This window comes from Balaenoptera musculus, chromosome X (assembly GCF_009873245.2).
Source record: "Balaenoptera musculus isolate JJ_BM4_2016_0621 chromosome X, mBalMus1.pri.v3, whole genome shotgun sequence".
Lineage (NCBI taxonomy): Eukaryota > Metazoa > Chordata > Mammalia > Artiodactyla > Balaenopteridae > Balaenoptera > Balaenoptera musculus.
In genome coordinates, this window is record NC_045806.1 from 13,182,857 (window position 1) to 13,201,937 (window position 19,081).

General features: G+C 43.0%; 1 protein-coding gene across 12 annotated transcripts in view; it reads right to left on the minus strand.

Annotated features, from left to right (window-relative positions):
* Positions 1-19,081, minus strand: part of CTPS2 (CTP synthase 2) — a 129,279-nt gene that overhangs the window by 33,472 nt on the left and 76,726 nt on the right. For all 12 annotated transcript variants that reach the window (XM_036839732.1, XM_036839734.1, XM_036839731.1 and 9 more), the window contains one exon: positions 4,696-4,792. In XM_036839732.1, coding sequence (XP_036695627.1) covers positions 4,696-4,792 — 97 coding nt within the window. The remainder of the gene's footprint in view (positions 1-4,695; positions 4,793-19,081) is intronic.

Genomic DNA, 19,081 nt, shown 5'->3' on the forward strand with positions numbered 1-19,081 from the left:
CGCCACTGGACCAGACACCCCTGGAGGGCAAAACAACATCCACTCGCCTTTAACGACCCCACAGCGCAGCCCCACTGTGCTCAGGGGCTGGCCCTCTCCCTCCTCTGCTTCCCCGAGTGCCTCCTCCGCACCCTCCCGACTTCCAACCCTGTGCATTCCTCTGATTCTAAAGGCAAGGGTGCTGGTTTGGAGGGCAGAGTCACGCGGATCGCATACACAGTTTGGGACTGCTTTCAACTGGGTTTACTCTAGCGTTCCTACCAGCGCACACCCACACCAGACTCTGCAGTATTCAAACACGTTACCTGAATGGTCCCAATAATGTGTTCCTGCTGCTGGGTGGCAGTTCGGTTTAAAGACCACACTTGGCACAGACAAAACAGGCTTCTTTTCCTGGATGTCTTAGCAACATACTTGGGACCTGACCAAAAAAATTAAGCCAGGGACCTGTAATATTTTGGACACACTATCCAACAAGCTGTCAGCTGTCCCCTGAATGAGCTCTGAACCTTGTCTGTATTGCTTTGTACTTCACTATGTTCCCAGCTCTCACACTCAGTTGAGAGCCACAAGCAAAACAATAAAGTTTCTGAAGTCTTAAAACCCTCTCATACCAAAGTTCCTCGGTGCTCTCCCTGGCTCCCCTCTCACCTGAGCCTGACCCCGTCCATCTCTAGCCACACCTCAATCTAGATTTCTCACTCTTCAAAGCACCCCATTTAAGACTTAACTGCTAATGTAAAATAGATAGCTAGCGGGAAGCAGCCGCATAGCACAGGGAGATCAGCTTGGTGCTTTGTGACCACCTAGAGGGGTGGGAGGGAGGGAGACGCAAGAGGGAGGAGATATGGGGATATATGTATACGTATAGCTGATTCACTTTGTTATAAAGCAGAAACTAACACAACATTGTAAAGCAATTATACTCCAATAAAGATGTTTTTAAAAAAAAAAAAAGACTTAACTGCTTTGTACCATATCCCCCTGCTTTTCAAAAGTCATCTATCTAATGGGTTAATCAACCAAGTAATGGTATCACTATAAGTAGACAAGTCCTACCATCTACATTCCCAGATAAAATGTGTGTGGTTTTTAAACTGAGGTATAATTTACATGCAATAAAATATACACATCTGAAGTGTTTGACAAGTTTCACAATCCTGAAATGTGTGTTTAAAGAGTCACGTTTTGGACAGTGATCATAACGGTGGGCTGTGGAGCCAGGGCCACGTGTTCCAGTAGAAGACCAAAAACAATGCGAGAAGCGCGGCCGAGGCCTGTCCCCCCACCCACCCGTGGCGAGCTGTTCCACCTGTGGGCCCTCCGCTTGCTCAGGTGAACAGCACAAAGGCTGGACCAAATGGCTTCTGAAAGCTGTCTTGGCCTTATTCTGTCACTAAATAGGGTATTTAGGCAGGCAAGTGGACAAGCGGGGAGATGTCCTTGAACGATCCCCAGGAGGGTAGCAGCCTTGCAGCCTTGGCCTCTTGCTTCGTTCAGCCTGTGCTTCTTTTGTTTAGACGGGGGTTCTGTAAGCCGTGGCAACCCCGAGGCAGAACAGGATTCCCCTGTCTTTGTTCAGCTCTCGAACTAAGAATGGTTTTTACATTTTCAGATGGTTAAAAAAAAACAAAAGAAAAATAATGTTTCATGATGCATGAAAATTACATGAAATTCACATTTCAGTGTCCATAAATAAAGGTTCATTGTAACACAACCATGCTCATTCACTTGCATATTTGCCTATGGCTGCTTTCACGCTACAACACAGAGTTGAGTAGTTGCATCAAAGACCATATGGCTCCAAAATTGAAAATATTTACTATCTGGCCCTTTACAGAAAAAGCTTACCAACCCTTGCTTTAGACCATCTAGGTAAGAGACTCTGGGCTGGTATAACTCTCTCTTCCCATATTAAGTGCTGGTGGAGACTTCAGACATGGGTGGTATACAAACAAGTAAATCAACATCTGGAAAGGGGAAATTTCCACTTTGTAGAAATGAAAAGAAATGCAAATTAAAGTACAATAATACAAGGCCCTTTTTGTTCTTGTTAATAGAGCAAGAAGAAAAGTAATAAAAATATTAGCAAAAAGACTAGAGAAAGCAAGGACACGACAGTACAGTTAACATCATTATGAACTGGTTCACCTTTTCTTTCAAACAATCCAGCAGAATTATCAGTTATAAAAGTGTTCATACCCTTTGACATAATAGTCTGACTCCTGGAAATCTATCCTAAAGAAACAATCAAAAGAACAAAAGAACACTGGGTCAAAATGTTCACATCAGCATTTTTCTAACAAAATGACAGAAACAACCTGAAATGCTTAACAACTGGAAATGAATCAGTATATTATGGTTCCTTAACTCAATTAAATATATGTCCAAATAATAGACATGAAGACTAAATACAAGAAAAAGTTTGCTACTGTAAAAGACTATATAAAAACTAAGAATGATAGGGACTTCCCTGGTGGACCCGTGGTTAAGACTCCACACTTCCACTGCAGGGGGCCTGGGGTTCAATCCCCGTTCGGGAAACTAAGATTCCACATGTCACATGGTGTGGCAAAAAAAAAAAAACAACTAAGGTTAATAAAGTTTAGAAAAGACCATGAAAACTTAAAAAGAAAGAGTTTAGAAAAAAAAGGAATGGAGTACTGACACATGCTATAATGTACGCATACGTTTAAACATTATGCTAAATGAAAGAAGCCAAACACAAATGCCAGAGATCACACCATTCTATCTATATGAAATATTCAGAATAGGCAAAACTATAGATTAAGGTAATGGGCTTGGGGCTGGAGGGGGTGGTGGTGATACCTAAAGGGAACAGGGTTTTTTTTTTTTTTTTTTTTTAATTTATTTTATTTATTTATTTATTTTTGGCTGCATTGGGTCCTCGTTGCTGCACGCGGGCTCTCTCTAGTTGCAGCAAGGGGGGGCCTCTCTTCGCTGCGGTGCGCAGGCCCCCCACCGTGGCGGCCTCACCCGTTGCAGAGCACGGGCTCCGGGCACGCAGGCCTCAGCAGTTGTGGCACGCGGGCTCTAGAGCACAGGCTCAGCAGCCGCAGCGCACGGGCTTAGTTGCTCCGCAGCATGTGGGATCTTCCCAGACCCGGGCTTGAACCTGTGTCCCCTGCATTGGCAGGCGGATTCTCAACCACTGAGCCACCAGGGAAGCCCCAGGGTTTCTTTTTGAGGTGATAAAAATGTTCAAAACTTGACTGTGGTGATGGTTGCATAACTCTGTGAGTTGTACACTTTTAACAGATGAATTGTATGGTATGTAAATTACATCTTAATAGAGCTGTTTAAAATTTTTTTCAAGGCAGGCAAAAGATCTTAATCAAGCAACAAACTTTGGTGTTACGTTTAAGATTCATAAAAATCATCAATGCTACTTTTATGTCTACTGTAAAGAAAAACAAATCCTAAATCAGTCTTATTTCCATCAAGACAGGTAAAAATTTTCAATATATTGAATACAAAGCTCTTTTTAAAAAGCTTAGTACGATTATATCTGAATCTTTTACAGTAGATACAATTTTAAAAGATGAAATTTCTCACTAACCATTTTTGCCTCTTAGACCACTATTTGAACAAAGTTTCAAAGTATTTAGAAACATCCGAAAGCCAAAGAATTGCTGCTAATACCCACAAAGAGAAAAAATTCTTATATTCTTAAAGAAAAAGTCACTTAAAGAACACTGGCTTCTAACCCAGAGAGAGTAGGGAAATATGTGCACTTTAAAACTTTTCCTTTTTAAATTTCCTTCTTGCTAGGAAGCTTTATACTCCTTAGAAGCTGTTTATCAGCCTTAAAGGAGAAGCTCATATTTCTAGTCTTATTCTTCTTTGAGTGAAGAAGGCATTTTTCTAAGGTATTCTTATAGCTTCACAGGAACGATGCTGGACGCCCGAGATACCTGGGTTCCCTCCTCTGCATCCGGCCCGGGGACGGGCGGGGTGGGGGGCGGAGGGGGGAAGGTGAGCAGCGCTGGCATCTGTCCTGGCCACTGCTGTATCTCCAGAATCGAGCACAGTGCCTATGGCGCAGAGCAGGCACTGAGATATATTTATCAAACTGAATTAAGGGCTTTGGGGTTACATTAAAGTTATTCTCATATCATATGTTAATCTATGGAAAAAAAGTTCCACAGAAATTAGAATAACCTTATCGGGAGTAGAAGATCAGCAAATATCAGACAGTGAAGCACATCATATTTTCCTTACCCCATGCTGGAGCTACTCAGGGAACAGAGAAATAGACTTCTGAGACATAAATGCCCCCCTTCTCAAGAAGTTCAAAAATTAGTGGCTCAAAGCAGTCAGACATGAAACAGTTAAACAGGGAGCCGGTTTCAATGCAGTGGAGAAAACAGTGGATTGGAAAGAACTGAGCTGGGATCAGGGCTGTCCTGGTGCAGGGTCATCCCCAGGAGCATTGGTAAAGCACAAAGCAGCCCACTGGCCAGGGTGTGGTGGAGGGCAAATGAGAAGGGGCATCCATGTGTGTTCTACCAACCTTTTCAGGGAGAGGAATGGGGAAGCAGGAGGACCAGCGAGTGCAGAGGCAGGGAAGGGGCGAGAGGGACGGGACGGGAGAGCTCCAGGAGGGCTGTGGCCAGGCACAGCCATGCAAATGATACCTGCCATGTTATAAAACAAATGATTTGAGAAACTTACTTAATATTGAATTTTCAGTTTTGAAAACAGTTCTTCTTATTCCCAGCCTCATCGTTCCTCCCAAATTGCCAGGGTTGTGTTCCGGCATATCAATCACCTTAGAAAACAAAACAAGTCCGGTTTTGCCATCTTGTAAAAACATTATTTCCCACATTTCAAGCTTCACTTTTAGGGGATGCTCACTGGGTAAGGATGTCCCTTAAACAATAAAATCCGATCGTTCCTTCCAATTTTCCTATTCAAACACAGTCATGCTTTTATACACTCCTCACAGTATGCTGCCTTTTCGTCTCTGCTTCTCATCTTTCATTCAAATCACAGGTAAAAAATTTATCAGGAGCATCTTTATAACCTCCCTCCTGTCATTACTCAAACTGTCAGTTCCAGGCAATGTTCACACTTCAAGTTCTGACCTTCTGGGACCTTCCGCTTTGGTCTTCACATCCCTTATAATAACAACCCTCTCCCACCGCCCACTCCATTCCCTAAAGATTTTCCATAAGCAAATCTGTCCATTTTGGAAAAGGATACCAAAAGTACAGTCATCCCTCAGTGTCCAGGGGGACAGGTTCCAGGACCCCCGTGGATAACAAAATCCTTGGATGCTCCAATCCCTTATGTAAAATGGCATAATACAGTCAGCTATTGGTATCTGCAGATGCCGAACCCATGGATACGGAGAGCCGACTGTACTTATTTGCAGAAAATCATTTAGAAGGATTCCTTTTTTTTTTTTGGCCGTGCCATGTGGTATGCAGGATCTTAGTTCCCCAACCAGGAAGAGAACCTGTGCCCCCTGCAGTGGAAGCATGGAGTCTTTAACCACTGGACCACCAGGGAAGCCCCCTAGAAGGGTTACTCTTATAAAAAAAATTTAAAAAAAAATATATATATATATAATCCATTCTACCACATTCCACAGGTAGAAACCTAAGTGCCACCCTGGATCTCTCCCTCTCCCTCATCTCCAATGTGTCAAGTCCTATCCACTTACCAGCTCCAGACTTCCTGCATCCATCCACAGCTCCCACCACCACCCAAACCACAGCCCCTCACCCAGACTGCGGCCAGAGCTCACCAACTAGACAGGCCCCACATTCACATGTCCCCCCAACCCTGCGCACTGCAGGCAGAGTGGTCGTGGTGTTTCTCCTGCTTGAAATCCTTGACTGCCTGGTACTGGCCCAACCTAGCCCTTCAGCCTCACTTCCCGTGACTTTCCCCTCCTACCCTGAGCTCTGGTCACTGAGCCTTCCTTCAGTTCCTCAAGTGCATCTTCCTTCCTCCCACCATGGAGACTTTGAACATCTCCCACTCCCCTACCCTCTTTTCCTAAATTAATCCATCCTTAACCTTAAGATCTTAGCTCAACTATCCAACGTGAGCTTCCCCGGGAGCTGATACTACCAGGCACCATAGCCTAGTCGGGGTCCTCTATCAACATGCTCCCCGTCACCGTGCTCCCCTCCGTTTGTGTGTAGAGTGCTTTGTGCACTAGACTGTGAATCGCTAAGAGCTGGGGCACTTTTTGCTTTTACCATCGCATTCCCAGCCCCTAGCACACATGGAACTGGCATCTGGTATGCACTGAATGAATGCATGGATGATTGAATGAACTCAGACCAAATAATTTCAGATTTATCTTTAGGATTAATTCACAGAAATGCAGACATGTGATTTTTATGAAAAGCCTGTTCTTGTTAGTCAATGGTCTATTTTCACAATTCTGTTCACTACAATCTCATGGTTTTATTTCATCTTTAAGTTGTTAGAACAGACTACAGTTGGGTGAGTTAACCTGTTCTAATGGAATTGCTCAAGTTTCCTCTCATAAAACCTTTCTTTCTTTGTTTTTTCTATACCCTAACTGCCACATGTTGCTCTACAGGAATCCTTGACAACTGGAATTTTCCAAGAACTTGTATGATCTTATCAGTGCTCCAGAAGAACTTTCTGAGCCATTTGAACCCTGTGGCCCTGGTACACTCTAAGAGTCACTGAGGGGAAGGGGTGGAGAAAAAACTTGACTACACCCCTTGGCAGATGGAGTGCTCGGTTCTGAAGTGCTCTTGGCCTTGGCATGTCTTTCCTATCTTCTTGGGTCAGCTAATTACGGCTAGATTAAGTATTACAGGAGTGAGGTGAGGAGAGGGCATCAGCTTCCAGTTCAGAAAGCTGAGCTGCTTAGCTTTCAGCCCCTTGGGTATTTTCTAGGAAAGGACAGATAAGACTACACTACCTGCCACAGACTCATAAGAAGTCCTAGGTTGATTCACAGCTTCAATTTCCACTTCAGGTGAAGATAACCTGAACCCTTTAGGAAGACCACAGCAATAAACTCCCCTGGTTTCTTCTTATAAGTGTATTGTGATGCTTCAAGTCAGCCTTACTTCCTGCACTGGGTTTTTCCACTCAGGAAGAGTCTTTTAATGTAGTTTGTTCAGTTATTGGCATGTTTGGAATTCAAGGAATGTTCTGGTATAAACCACTGAGAATGGAGTCAAATGACCCAACTAAGAACAGGAATCCTCCCTTACTGCTTACTTGGGTTGAATCTGACAAACACAAGGCCAGAAAATATTTCCAAAAGCTAAATGCAGTGGGCACAGGGCTGCCTAAGGATCTTAAATAATCCTCCAACATAGAGGGAAGTCTGGAAATTCCTGAAAGAGCAATATGAGAATATTATTTAGAAACATGAAGGTAAATATCAGGAGAAACAGCTATAAGAGTTGAGTTTGGTAGACAGGAGGTGAGGATTACTGAATTTTTTCATTATAGGCCTTTTGGAAATGTTGGCTTTTTTGGGGGGGGGGAATTGTTGAACACAGTATTACTTTAATGAAAATACAAATTGAAGGCCCAAATAGTGAAATATATTGTGTAGGCCTTCCACTAGGGTATTAGTTCACATTATCCCTGCTGTTTTCAAAAGCAATAAATAAGACCTTCTCCTGATATGATAGCACAGAAAGAAATCCCAAGGTGTAACTGCCACGGTGACCCTCCGATTAAAATACGCTCCCATAGAAACCACTGGAGAGGCAAAGAAAACGTTAGACAAAAGATGGGGGAGCAGATGGAAGTAGCTTTCCAACTCTGAATGATGCCCTGAACAGCAGTGAAAGGAGAAAAGCAGAGCAAGAACTGACAGGGGGCTTCATCCAGGGATGCACATCACACACTCAGTGGAAGAACGTCCAGGCCAGGAAGACCTTCAAGATGGCAGAAGAGTAAGACGTGGAGATCACCTTCCTCCCCACAAATACATCAGAGATACATCTACATGTGGAACAACACCTACAGAACACCTACTGAACGCTGGCAGAAGACCTCAGACCTCCCAACAGGCAAGAAACTCCCCATGTACCTGGGTAGGGCAAAAGAAAAAAGAAAAAACAGACACAAAAGAATAGGGACGGGACCTGCACCAGTGGGAGGGAGCCGTGAAGGAGGAAAGGTTTCCACACACTAGGAAGCCCCTTCACTGGCAGAAACGGCAGGTGGCTGGGGGAAGCTTCGGAGCCACGGAGGAGAGTGCAGCAACAGGGGTGCGGAGGGCAAAGCCGAGAGATTCCCGCAAAGAGGATCGGTGCCGACCAGCACTCACCAGCCCGAGAGGCTTGTCTGCTCACCCACCAGGACGGGCGGGGGCTGGGAGCTGAGGCTCGGGCTTCGGTACGATCCCAGGGAGAGGACTGGGGTTGGCTGCGTGAACACAGCCTGAAAGGGGCTAGTGCGCCACGGCTAGCCGGGAGGGAGTCTAGGGAAAAGTCTGGAGCTGCCTAAGGGGCAAGAGACCATTGTTTCTGGGTGCGCAAGGAAAGGGGATTCAGAGCACTGCCTAAACGAGCTCCAGAGACGGGTGTGAGCTGCGTCTATCAGCGTGGACACGAGAGACGGGCATGAGACGCTAAGGCTGCTGCTGCCGCCACCAAGAAGCCTGTGAACAAGCACAGGTCACTATCCACACCTCCCCCCCGGGAGCCTGTGCAGCCCGCCACGGCCAGGGTCCCGTGATCCAGGGACAACTTCCCCGGGAGAACACACAGCGCGCCCCAGGCTGGTGCAACGTCATGCCGGCCTCTGCCGCCGCAGGCTCACCCCGCATCCATACCCCTCCCTCCCCCTGGCCTGAGTGAGCCAGAGCCCCCAAAGCAGCTGCTCCTTTAACCCCATCCTGTCTGGGCGGGGAACAGACGCCCTCAGGCGACCTACACGGAGAGGCGGGGCCAAATCCAAAGCTGAACCCCAGGAGCTGTGCGAACAAAGAAGAGAAAGGGAAATCTCTCCCAGCAGCCTCAGGAGCAGCAGATTAAATCTCCACAGTCAACTTGATGTACCTGCATCTGTGGAATACCTGAATAGACAATAAATCATCCCAAAATTGAGGAGGTGGACTTCGGGAGCAACGATATATATTTTTTTTCCTTTTTCTCTTTTTGTGAGTGTGTATGTGTATGCTTCTGTGTGTAATTTTGTCTGTATAGCTTTGCTTTTACCATTTGTCCTAGGGTTCTCTCTGCCTGTTTTTTTGTTTTTGCTTTTTTTTAGCATAGTTTTTAGGGCTTCTTATCATTGGTGATTTGTTTTTTGGTTTGGTTGCTCTCTTCTTTCTTTCTTTCTTTTTTTTATTACTTTTCAATTTTTTTATTTTTAATAATTATTTTTTATTTTAATAACTTTATTTTATTTTATTTTATTTTACTTATTTTTTTCTTTCTTTCTTTCTTTTTTTCTCCCTTTTATTCTGAGCCATGTGGATGACAGGATCTTGGTGCTCCAGCCGGGTGTCAGGCCTGTGCCTCTGAGGTGGGAGAGCCAAGTTCAGGACACTGGTCCACAAGAGACCTCCCAGCTCCACGTAATATCAAATGGCAAAAATCTCCCAGAGATCTCCATCTCAACACCAAGACCCAGCTTCACTGAACGACCAGCAAGCTACAGTGCTGGACACCCTATGCCAAACAACAAGCAAGACAGGAACACAACCCCACCCACTAGCAGAGAGGCTGCCCAAAATCATAATAAGGTCACAGACACCCCAAAACACACCACCAGACGCGGACCTGCCCACCAGAAAGACAAGATCCAGCCTCACCCACCAGAACACAGGCACTAGTCCCCTCCACCAGGAAGTCTACACAACCCACTGAACCAACCTTAGCCACTGGGGGCAGACACCAAAAACAATGGGAATGACGAACCTGCATCCTGCGAAAATGAGACCCCAAACACAGTAAGTTAAGCAAAATGAGAAGACAGAGAAACATACAGCAGATGAAGGAGCAAGGTAAAAACCCACCAGACCTAACAAATGAAGAGGAAATAGGCAGTCTACCTGAAAAATAATTCAGAGTAATGATAGTAAAGATGATCCAAAATCTTGCAAACAGAATGGATAAAATACAAGAAACGTTTAACAAGGACCTAGAAAAACTAAAGAGCAAACAAACAATGATGAACAACACAATAAATGAAATTAAAAATTCTCTAGAAGGAATCAATAGCAGAATAACTGAGGCAGAAGAACGGATAAGTGACCTGGAAGATAAAATAGTGGAAGTAACTACTGCAGAGCAGAAGAAAGAAAAAAGAATGAAAATAATTGAGAACAGTCTAAGAGATCTGTGGGACAACATTAAACGCACCAACATTCGAATTATAGGGGTCCCAGAAGAAGACGAGAAAAAGAAAGGGACTGAGAAAATATGTGAAGAGATTATAGTTGAAAACTTTCCTAATATGGGAAAGGAAGGAGTTAATCAAGTCCAGGAAGCTCAGCGAGTCCCATACAGGATAAATCCAAGGAGAAACATGCCAAGATACATATTAATCAAACTATCAAAAATTAAATACAAAGAAAAAATATTAAAAGCAGCAAGGGAAAAACAACAAATAACATACAAGGGAATCCCCATAAGGTTAACAGCTGATCTTTCAGCAGAAACTCTGCAAGCCAGAAGGGAGGGGCAGGACATATTTAAAGTGATGAAAGGGAAAAACCTACAACCAAGATTACTCTACCCAGCAAGGATCTCATTCAGATTCGAGAGAGAAACTAAAACCTCTACAGACAAGCAAAAGCTGAGAAAATTCAGCACCACCAAACCAGCTTTACAACAAATGCTAAAGGAACTTCTCCAGCCAGGAAATACAAGAGAAGGAAAAGACCTACAATAACAAACCCCAAACAATTAAGAAAATGGTAATAGGAACATACATATCAATAATTACCTTAAATGTAAATGGATTAAATGCTCCAACCAAAAGACACAGACTGGCTGAATGGATACAAAAACAAGGCCTGTATATATGCTGTCTACAAGAGACCCACTTCAGACCTAGGGACACATACAGACTGAAAGTGAGGAGATGGAAAAAGATATTCCATGCAAATGGAAATCAAAAGAAAGCTGGAGTAGCAATTCTCATATCAGACAAAATAGACTTTAAAATAAAGACTATTACAAGAGACAAAGAAGGACACTACATAATGATCAAGGGATCAATCCAAGAAGAAGATATAACAATTGTAAATATTTATGCACCCAACATAGGAGCACCTCAATACATAAGGCAAATACTAACAGCCATAAAAGGGGAAATCGACAGTAACACAATCATAGTAGGGAACTTTAACACGCCACTTTCACCAATGGACAGATCATCCAAAATGAAAATAAATATGGCAACACAAGCTTTAAATGATACATTAAACAAGATGGACTTAATTGATATTTATAGGACATTCCATCCAAAAACAACAGAATATACTTTCTTCTCAAGTACTCATGGAACATTCTCCAGGATAGATCATATCTTGGGTCACAAATCAAGCTTTGGTAAATTTAAGAAAATTGAAGTCATATCAAGTATCCTTTCCGACCACAACGCTATGAGACTAGTTATCAATTACAGGACAAAATCTGTAAAAAATACAAACACATGGAGGCTAAACAATACACTACTTAATAACCAAGAGATCACTGAAGAAATCAAAGAGGAAATCAAAAAATACCTAGAAACAAGTGACAATGAAAACACAATGACCCAAAACCTTTGGGATGCGGCAAAAGCAGTTCTAAGAGGGAAGTTTATAGCAATACAATCCTACCTTAAGAAACAAGAAACAAGGGCTTCCCTGGTGGCGCAGTGGTTGAGAATCTGCCTGCTAATGCAGGGGTCACGGGTTCGAGCCCTGGTCTGGGAAGATCCGACATGCCGCGGAGCAACTAGGCCCGTGAGCCACAACTACTGAGCCTGCGCGTCTGGAGCCTGTGCTCCGCAACAAGAGAGGCCACAATAGTGAGAGGCCGGTGCACCGCGATGAAGAGTGGCCCCCGCTTGCCGCAACTAGAGGAAGCCCTCGCGCAGAAACGAAGACCCAACACAGCCAAATAAATAAATAAATAATAATTAAAGGTGCTAATAATTTAAAAAAAAAAAAAGAAACAAGAAACAAGAAACATTTCAAATAAACAACCTAAACTTACACCTAAAGCAATTAGAGAAAGAAGAACAAAAACACCCAAAGTTAGCAGAAGGAAAGAAATCATAAAGATCAGATCAGAAATAAATGAAAAAGATATGAAGGAAATGATAGCAAAGATCAGTAAAACTAAAAGCTGGTTCTTTAAGAAGATAAACAAAATTGATAAACCATTAGCCAGAGTCATCAAGAAAAAAAGGGAGAAGACTCAAATCAATAGAATTAGAAATGAAAAAGGAGAAGTAACAACTGACACTGCAGAAATACAAAGAATCATGAGAGATTACTACAAGCAACTCTATGCCAATAAAATGGACAACCTGGAAGAAATGGACAAATTCTTAGAAATGCACAACCTTCCGAGACTGAACCAGGAAGAAATAGAAAATATAAACAGACGAGTCACAAGCACTGAAATTGAAACTGTGATTAAAAATCTTCCAACAAATAGAAGCCCAGGACCAGATGGCGTCACAGGCGAATTCTATCAAACATTTAGAGAAGAGCTAACACCCATCCTTCTCAAACTCTTCCAAAAAATAGCAGAGGGAGGAACACTCCCAAATTCATTCTACGAGGCCACCATCACCCTGATACCAAAACCAGACAAAGATGTCACAAAGAAAGAAAACTACAGGCCAATATCACTGATGAACATAGATGCAAAAATCCTCAACAAACTACTAGCAAACAGAATCCAACAGCACATTAAAAGGATCATACACCATGATCAAGTGGGGTTTATCCCAGGAAGGCAAGGATTCTTCAATATATGCAAATCAAAGTGATACACCATATTAACAAACTGAAGAATAAAAACCATATGATCATCTCAATAGATGCAGAAAAAGCTTTCGACAAAATTCAACACCCGTTTATAAAAACCCTCCAGAAAGTAGGCATAGAGGGAACTTATCTCAACATAATAAAGCCCATATACGACAAACCTACAGCCAACATCATCCTCAATGGTGAAAAACTGAAACCATTTCCACTAAGATCAGGAACAAGACAAGGTTGCACACTCTCACCACTATTATTCAACATTGTTTTGGAAGTTTTAGCGACAGCAATCAGAAAAGAAAAAGAAATGAAAGGAATCCAAATTGGAAAAGAAGAAGTAAAGCTGTCACTGTTTGCAGATGACATGATAATATACATAGACAATCCTAAAGATGCTACCAGAAAACTACTAGAGCTAATCAATGAATTTGGTAAAGTAGCAGGATACAAAATTAATGCACAGAAATCTCTTGCACTCCTATACACTAATGATGAAAAATCTGAAAGAGAAATTAAGGAAACAATCCCATCTACCACTGCAACAAAAAGAATAAATTACCTAGGAATAAACCTACCTAAGGAGATAAAAGACCTGTATGCAGGAAACTATAAGACAGTGATGAAAGAAATTAAAGATGATACAAACAGACAGAGAGATATACCATGTTCTTGGATTGGAAGAATCAACATTGTGAAAATGACTATACTACCCAAAGCAATCTACAGATTCAATGCAATCCGTATCAAACTACCACTGGCATTTTTCACAGAACTAGAACAAAAAATTTCACAATTTGTATGGAAACACCAAAGACCCCGAATAGCCAAAGCAATCTTGAGAAAGAAAAATGGAGCTGGAGGAATCAGGCTCCCTGACTTCAGACTCTACTACAAAGCTCCAGTAATCAAAACAGTATGGTACTGGCACAAAAACAGAAATATAGATCAATGGAACAGGATAGAAAGCCCAGAGATAAACCCACGCACATATGCTCACCTTATTTCTGATAAAGGAGGCAAGAATATACAATGGAGAAAAGACAGCCTCTTCAATAAGTGGTGCTGGGAAAACTGGACAGCTACATGTAAAAGAATGAAATTAGAACACTTCCTAACACCATACATAAAAATAAACTCAAAATGGATTAAAGACCTAAATGTAAGGCCAGACACTATCAAACTCTTAGAGGAAAATATAGGCAGAACACTCTATGACATAAATTACAGCAAGATCCTTTTTAACCCACCTCCTAGAGAAATGGAAATAAAAACAAACAAATAGGACCTAATGAAACTTAAAAGCTTTTGCACAGCAAAGGAAACCATAAACAAGATGAAAAGACAACCGTCAGAATGGGAGAAAATATTTGCAAATGAAGCAACTGACAAAGGATTAATCCCAAAATTTACAAGCAGCTCATGTAGCTCAATATGAAAAAAACAAACAACCCAATCCAAAAATGGGCAGAAGACCTAAATAGACATTTCTCCAAAGAAGATATACAGACTGCCAGCAAACACATGAAAGGACACTCAACATCATTAATCATTAGAGAAATGCAAATCAAAACTACAATGCGATATCTCACACCGGTCAGAATGGCCATCATCAATAAATCTACAAACAATAAATGCTGGAGAGGGTGTGGAGAAAAGGGAACCCTCTTGCACTGTTGGTGGGAATGTAAATTGATACAGCCACTATGGAGAACAGTATGGAGGTTCCTTAAAAAACTAAAAATAGAACTTCCATACGACCCAGCAATCCCACTACTGGGCATATACCCTGAGAAAACCATAATTCAGAAAGAGTCATGTACCACAGTGTTCACTGCAGCTCTATTTACAATAGCCAGGACATGGAAGCAACCTAAGTGTCCATCGACAGACGAATGGATAAAGAAGATGTGGCACATATATACAATGGAATATTACTCAGCCATAAAAAGAAACAAAATTGAGTTATTTGTAGTGAGGTGAATGGACCTAGAGTCTGTCATACAGAGTGAAGTAAGTCAGAAAGAGAAAAACAAATACAGTATGCTAACACATATATATGGAATCTAAAAAAAAAAAATGGTTATGAAGAACCTAGGGACAGGACAGGAATAAAGACGCAGACCTACTAGAGAATGGACTTGAGGACACGGGGAGGGGGAAGGGTAAGCTGGGACAAATTGAGAGAGTGTCATGGACATATATACACTCCCAAATGTAAAATCGATAGCTAGTGGGAAGCAGCCGCATAGCACAGGGAGATCAGCTTGGTGCTTTGTGACCACCTTGAGGGGTGGGTTAGGGAGGGTGGGAGGGAGACGCAAGAGGGAGGGGATATGGGGATATATGTATATGTATAGCTGATCCAGTTTGTTATAAAGCAGAAACTAAGACACCGTTGTAAAGCAATTATACTCCATTAAAGATGTTAAAAAAAAAGAATGTCCAGGCCAGGCACCAGCTGGGAGAACAGAAACACTCCAGAAGGGGACGGCTGGGGAAGGCAGAGAACACAGGGTACTTCTGGTCAAGCCTGGCCAAACCAGTTGCCTTGCAGAGTTATCAGGCCGTCCTACCAGCTCTAAAGATGACAGTATGACTGCCTCTCGGGTTACAAGCGACCTGATTCAGCAAGAAAATTAAGGAAACGTCTTTGTTCCTGGCATTCCTTCCGCAAAAAGCCTGAGAGATAGGAGAACATCACAGTTTTAAAACATATCTTTTATCATTACTGGGGTGGTTAAAGAAAAGAACTTCAGATATGCTTTAGTTTTAATCCCAACATTTTCAAAATACCCTAGATTTTGCAACTAAGAGGAAAATGCCTCTTCCATTGCAAAAGGGTCGCCTCGGTCCATTCTGAGTTTGCCTAAATACAAGCTGTCATCTGATCCCCACTACAGATCTGTCGTTTCTTGGAACCGAGCCATAGCGCAGAAGAAAAATAAAAAAGGATCAATAAGTAACGAATATTGGTGGTGATAAAGCTTTAGGAGATGTAAAAGTACCATGTAAGGATAAACACGGCCCTAATTAACCTTTACCAAAGTTTCTGCAGCCCATGATAAAAGTGTAATGGGTTCAAGACTTCAGGAGTCCTGGGTGCCTTAAACAACAAAGTCTAGGGAAGTTAGGTTCTCTTATCAAAGATGAAATTCCCCTTATTTTTTTTTTTTTTTGGCCACAGAGCGCGGCTTGCAGGATCTCAGTTCCCCAACCAGGGAACTAAGCCTGAGCCTCGGCAGTGAAAGTGCGGAGTCCTAACCATTAGACTGCCAGGGAATTCCCAAAGATGAAATTCCTAAATGGTAGTGTGGGAAAGAGTGCAAGCCTCTGACCTACCTGACAACGCTGGTAAGGCCTGCTTCTGTCCAGTCCCTTGCCTTTGGACATTTCATTTGGGGACACTAGAGGAGCCTACCTCCCAGCAGACCATCTCCAGTAGCTGGGCAGCTACAGCAGCCTCCATCGTTGCAGACCAAATCTAAACCCTTCCATGTGGCACGCAGGTTCCACCTCATTCAGGAACCATCTACGCTCTCCCCACATATTCTGACCCGTGGTTTCTACCTCAGCTGGATAGGTCCATCGCCGATGGCGCCTCTGCTCCCCTCCCCTCGACGCCACTACATACATGCCGCCTCTTCACTACTTTCCCTGAGATGGCTTCTCCCCACCATCCCACGTGGGCTTGCGCTTTAGGGGCACCCTCCAGTTCTCCTTACCGTGCCATACTTAATACCACTGTTATGCTCACCCTACCAAACAAATGACCGACACAGTGTTAATTCATTTGCAGTAAGTGGTAGGCCGAATAACGGCCCCCCCAAAGATGTCCAAGTCCTAGTCCCCAGAAACCGTGAATATGTTGCTTTCCATGGCAAAGGGGACTTTGCAGGCCTGATTAAATTTAGCCTCTTGAGATGGTAAAATTATCTGGGGTTATCAGGGTGGGCCCAACGTAACCACAGGGTCTTCATAAGAAGAAGCAGGAGGGTCAGAATCAGAGATGGAGATGTGACAACGAAGCAGAGGTCAGAGAGAGAGGGAGAGAGAGAGACTGGAAGAGGCCACATGGCTGGTTTTAAAGATGGAGGAAGGGGCCATGAGCAGGCAGTCTCTAGAAGCTGGAAAAGGCAAAGAAATAGATTCTCCCCTAGAGCCTCCAGAAGAAATGCTTCTGAGCTCCAGACCTGTAAAAAAATAGATTTGTCACTAAGTTGGTGGTAATTTGTTACAGCAGCAATAGGAAACTAATACAGTCCTTTATCGTATACAACTTTAACCTCCTCCATCACTTCGTATATGCATCTCCTCTCAGAAACTAAAGTGCGGGCTCCTCACGCACAAGGACTAGATCTTCTTCTCTAGCACCACCAGAGTTCAGCACAATGGCAGGTTTGGATCAAGCGCTCCATCATTAAATCTCCCTGGATTTTAATCAAAAACTAACAGAGGAGACCCAGGGACTGGTCGGTGGGCCTACAAGAAGTGGAGGGTCTCTGAGACCAAGTTGCAGACGGAAGGGGAGGGGGGCAGTGGCGTGCTCTGAGGTCAAGGTACGCTGTGCCCAAGCTCACCTCTCACCTGATACAGGGCCGGTACTTCTCTGCAGCATCAGGGCAGCGTGAGGATGGAATCTACAATGGTGAAAGCATTGAGCAGTCCTAGAAATATGTATATATTTTCTAGTTTTTTTAACTTGGTCTTTTCCACCAGTAAAATAACGTCTATGTTACTTCCACTAGGAAAAGAACATTCTTCTACCTTCAGGTGTGATCATGACACTCAAGTCCTGCCTCTGAGCCTCACACTAACATTGACCAGCTCTCCTCACAGAAGCCCTGCTCCTGAGACGGGGCAGGTGGCATGCTGGCACGGGTCAGGTGAGGGGGCAGCACACAGCCCGTGGTAAAAAGCAGCCCTCGATAGTCCCGGGCTCTGATAAGGAGGCCTCTGCGAACTCTGGCACCCAGGGCTGCTGCTGTGGCCTTCGAGCACAGTAACCCGGCCGCGGAGACCTGTGGTACCCCAAGCTTGTAAAATAAGTTACTCTTGGCTTTCCTAGGAAAAACTGAAGTCTGTCCAAAGATCAAGCAATTGAACGGTGAGGTGAAATAACCTTTGCCTCTCCATTTTTCCATTACCCATCTTGTGCCTGTCATTTTTTCCCCCTTCTCTGGTTTCAAAATGCACTCTTTTGAACACACCCTGTATTTATCGCCCATCTCCATATATTTTTAGTTAATGTTTCATGAGAGTATCTATTGGTGGATTTCATGTTTCCCACTGCAGGTTTACCCTCACGCTTGAGTCCACAGGTAAAGAGAAAAATAAGAGACGAGAGATGTGACTTGCAGAGGTGAGCAAGTGAAAATGTAAGAGGACCGACGGGGTGTTTTTCCCGTTCTGTTAGCTTTTACCACAAGCCTAATTTCTGACAACAAGCGGCACTGGGCCTGTTTTAATCAGAGGTCTTCCCTTGAAACTAGAGATTTGTAGCCTAAAAGACTGTTAACCAACACTGTTCCAAATGTTTTTCTTAGAGTTCATTTTATATACACACATGCTCACACACACGTGTGTTCATATATACATTTCATGTGTTATATACAACATATACTATCTCATACAATATATACTTGTTAAAATCATATAGTTATATTGTTATTAAGATCACATATAATTATTAAAATCATTTCTTCAATAGACTCAAGAAATAAAACAACTGCCATGTTGATTTTAGTTCACAGGTGGTAATTTGAGAGAACAGATAATTTAAGATGCTATTTCAACAACTGGGGAGATGTGAATACGGGCTGTGATAATGGCATTGTGGTTGTGTAAGAGAATGTCCTTGTCCTTACGAGATAAGATGCTGAGGTATTTAGGGGGTTAGTGTCTGGATGTCTGTAACTGATTCTCAAATGGTTGGGGTTGGGGGGGTCGTCCATAGAAAGAGAAAGCAAATGTGGAAATGTTACCGATTAGTGAATCTGGGCGAAAGGTGGGTTGGTATTCATTGACTCTTCCTGCAAATTTTCTGTAGATTTGAAATTTTTTTAAAAAGGTGTTGGAGGAAAAAGATATTTCATGACTGTTCAACAAAAGCCT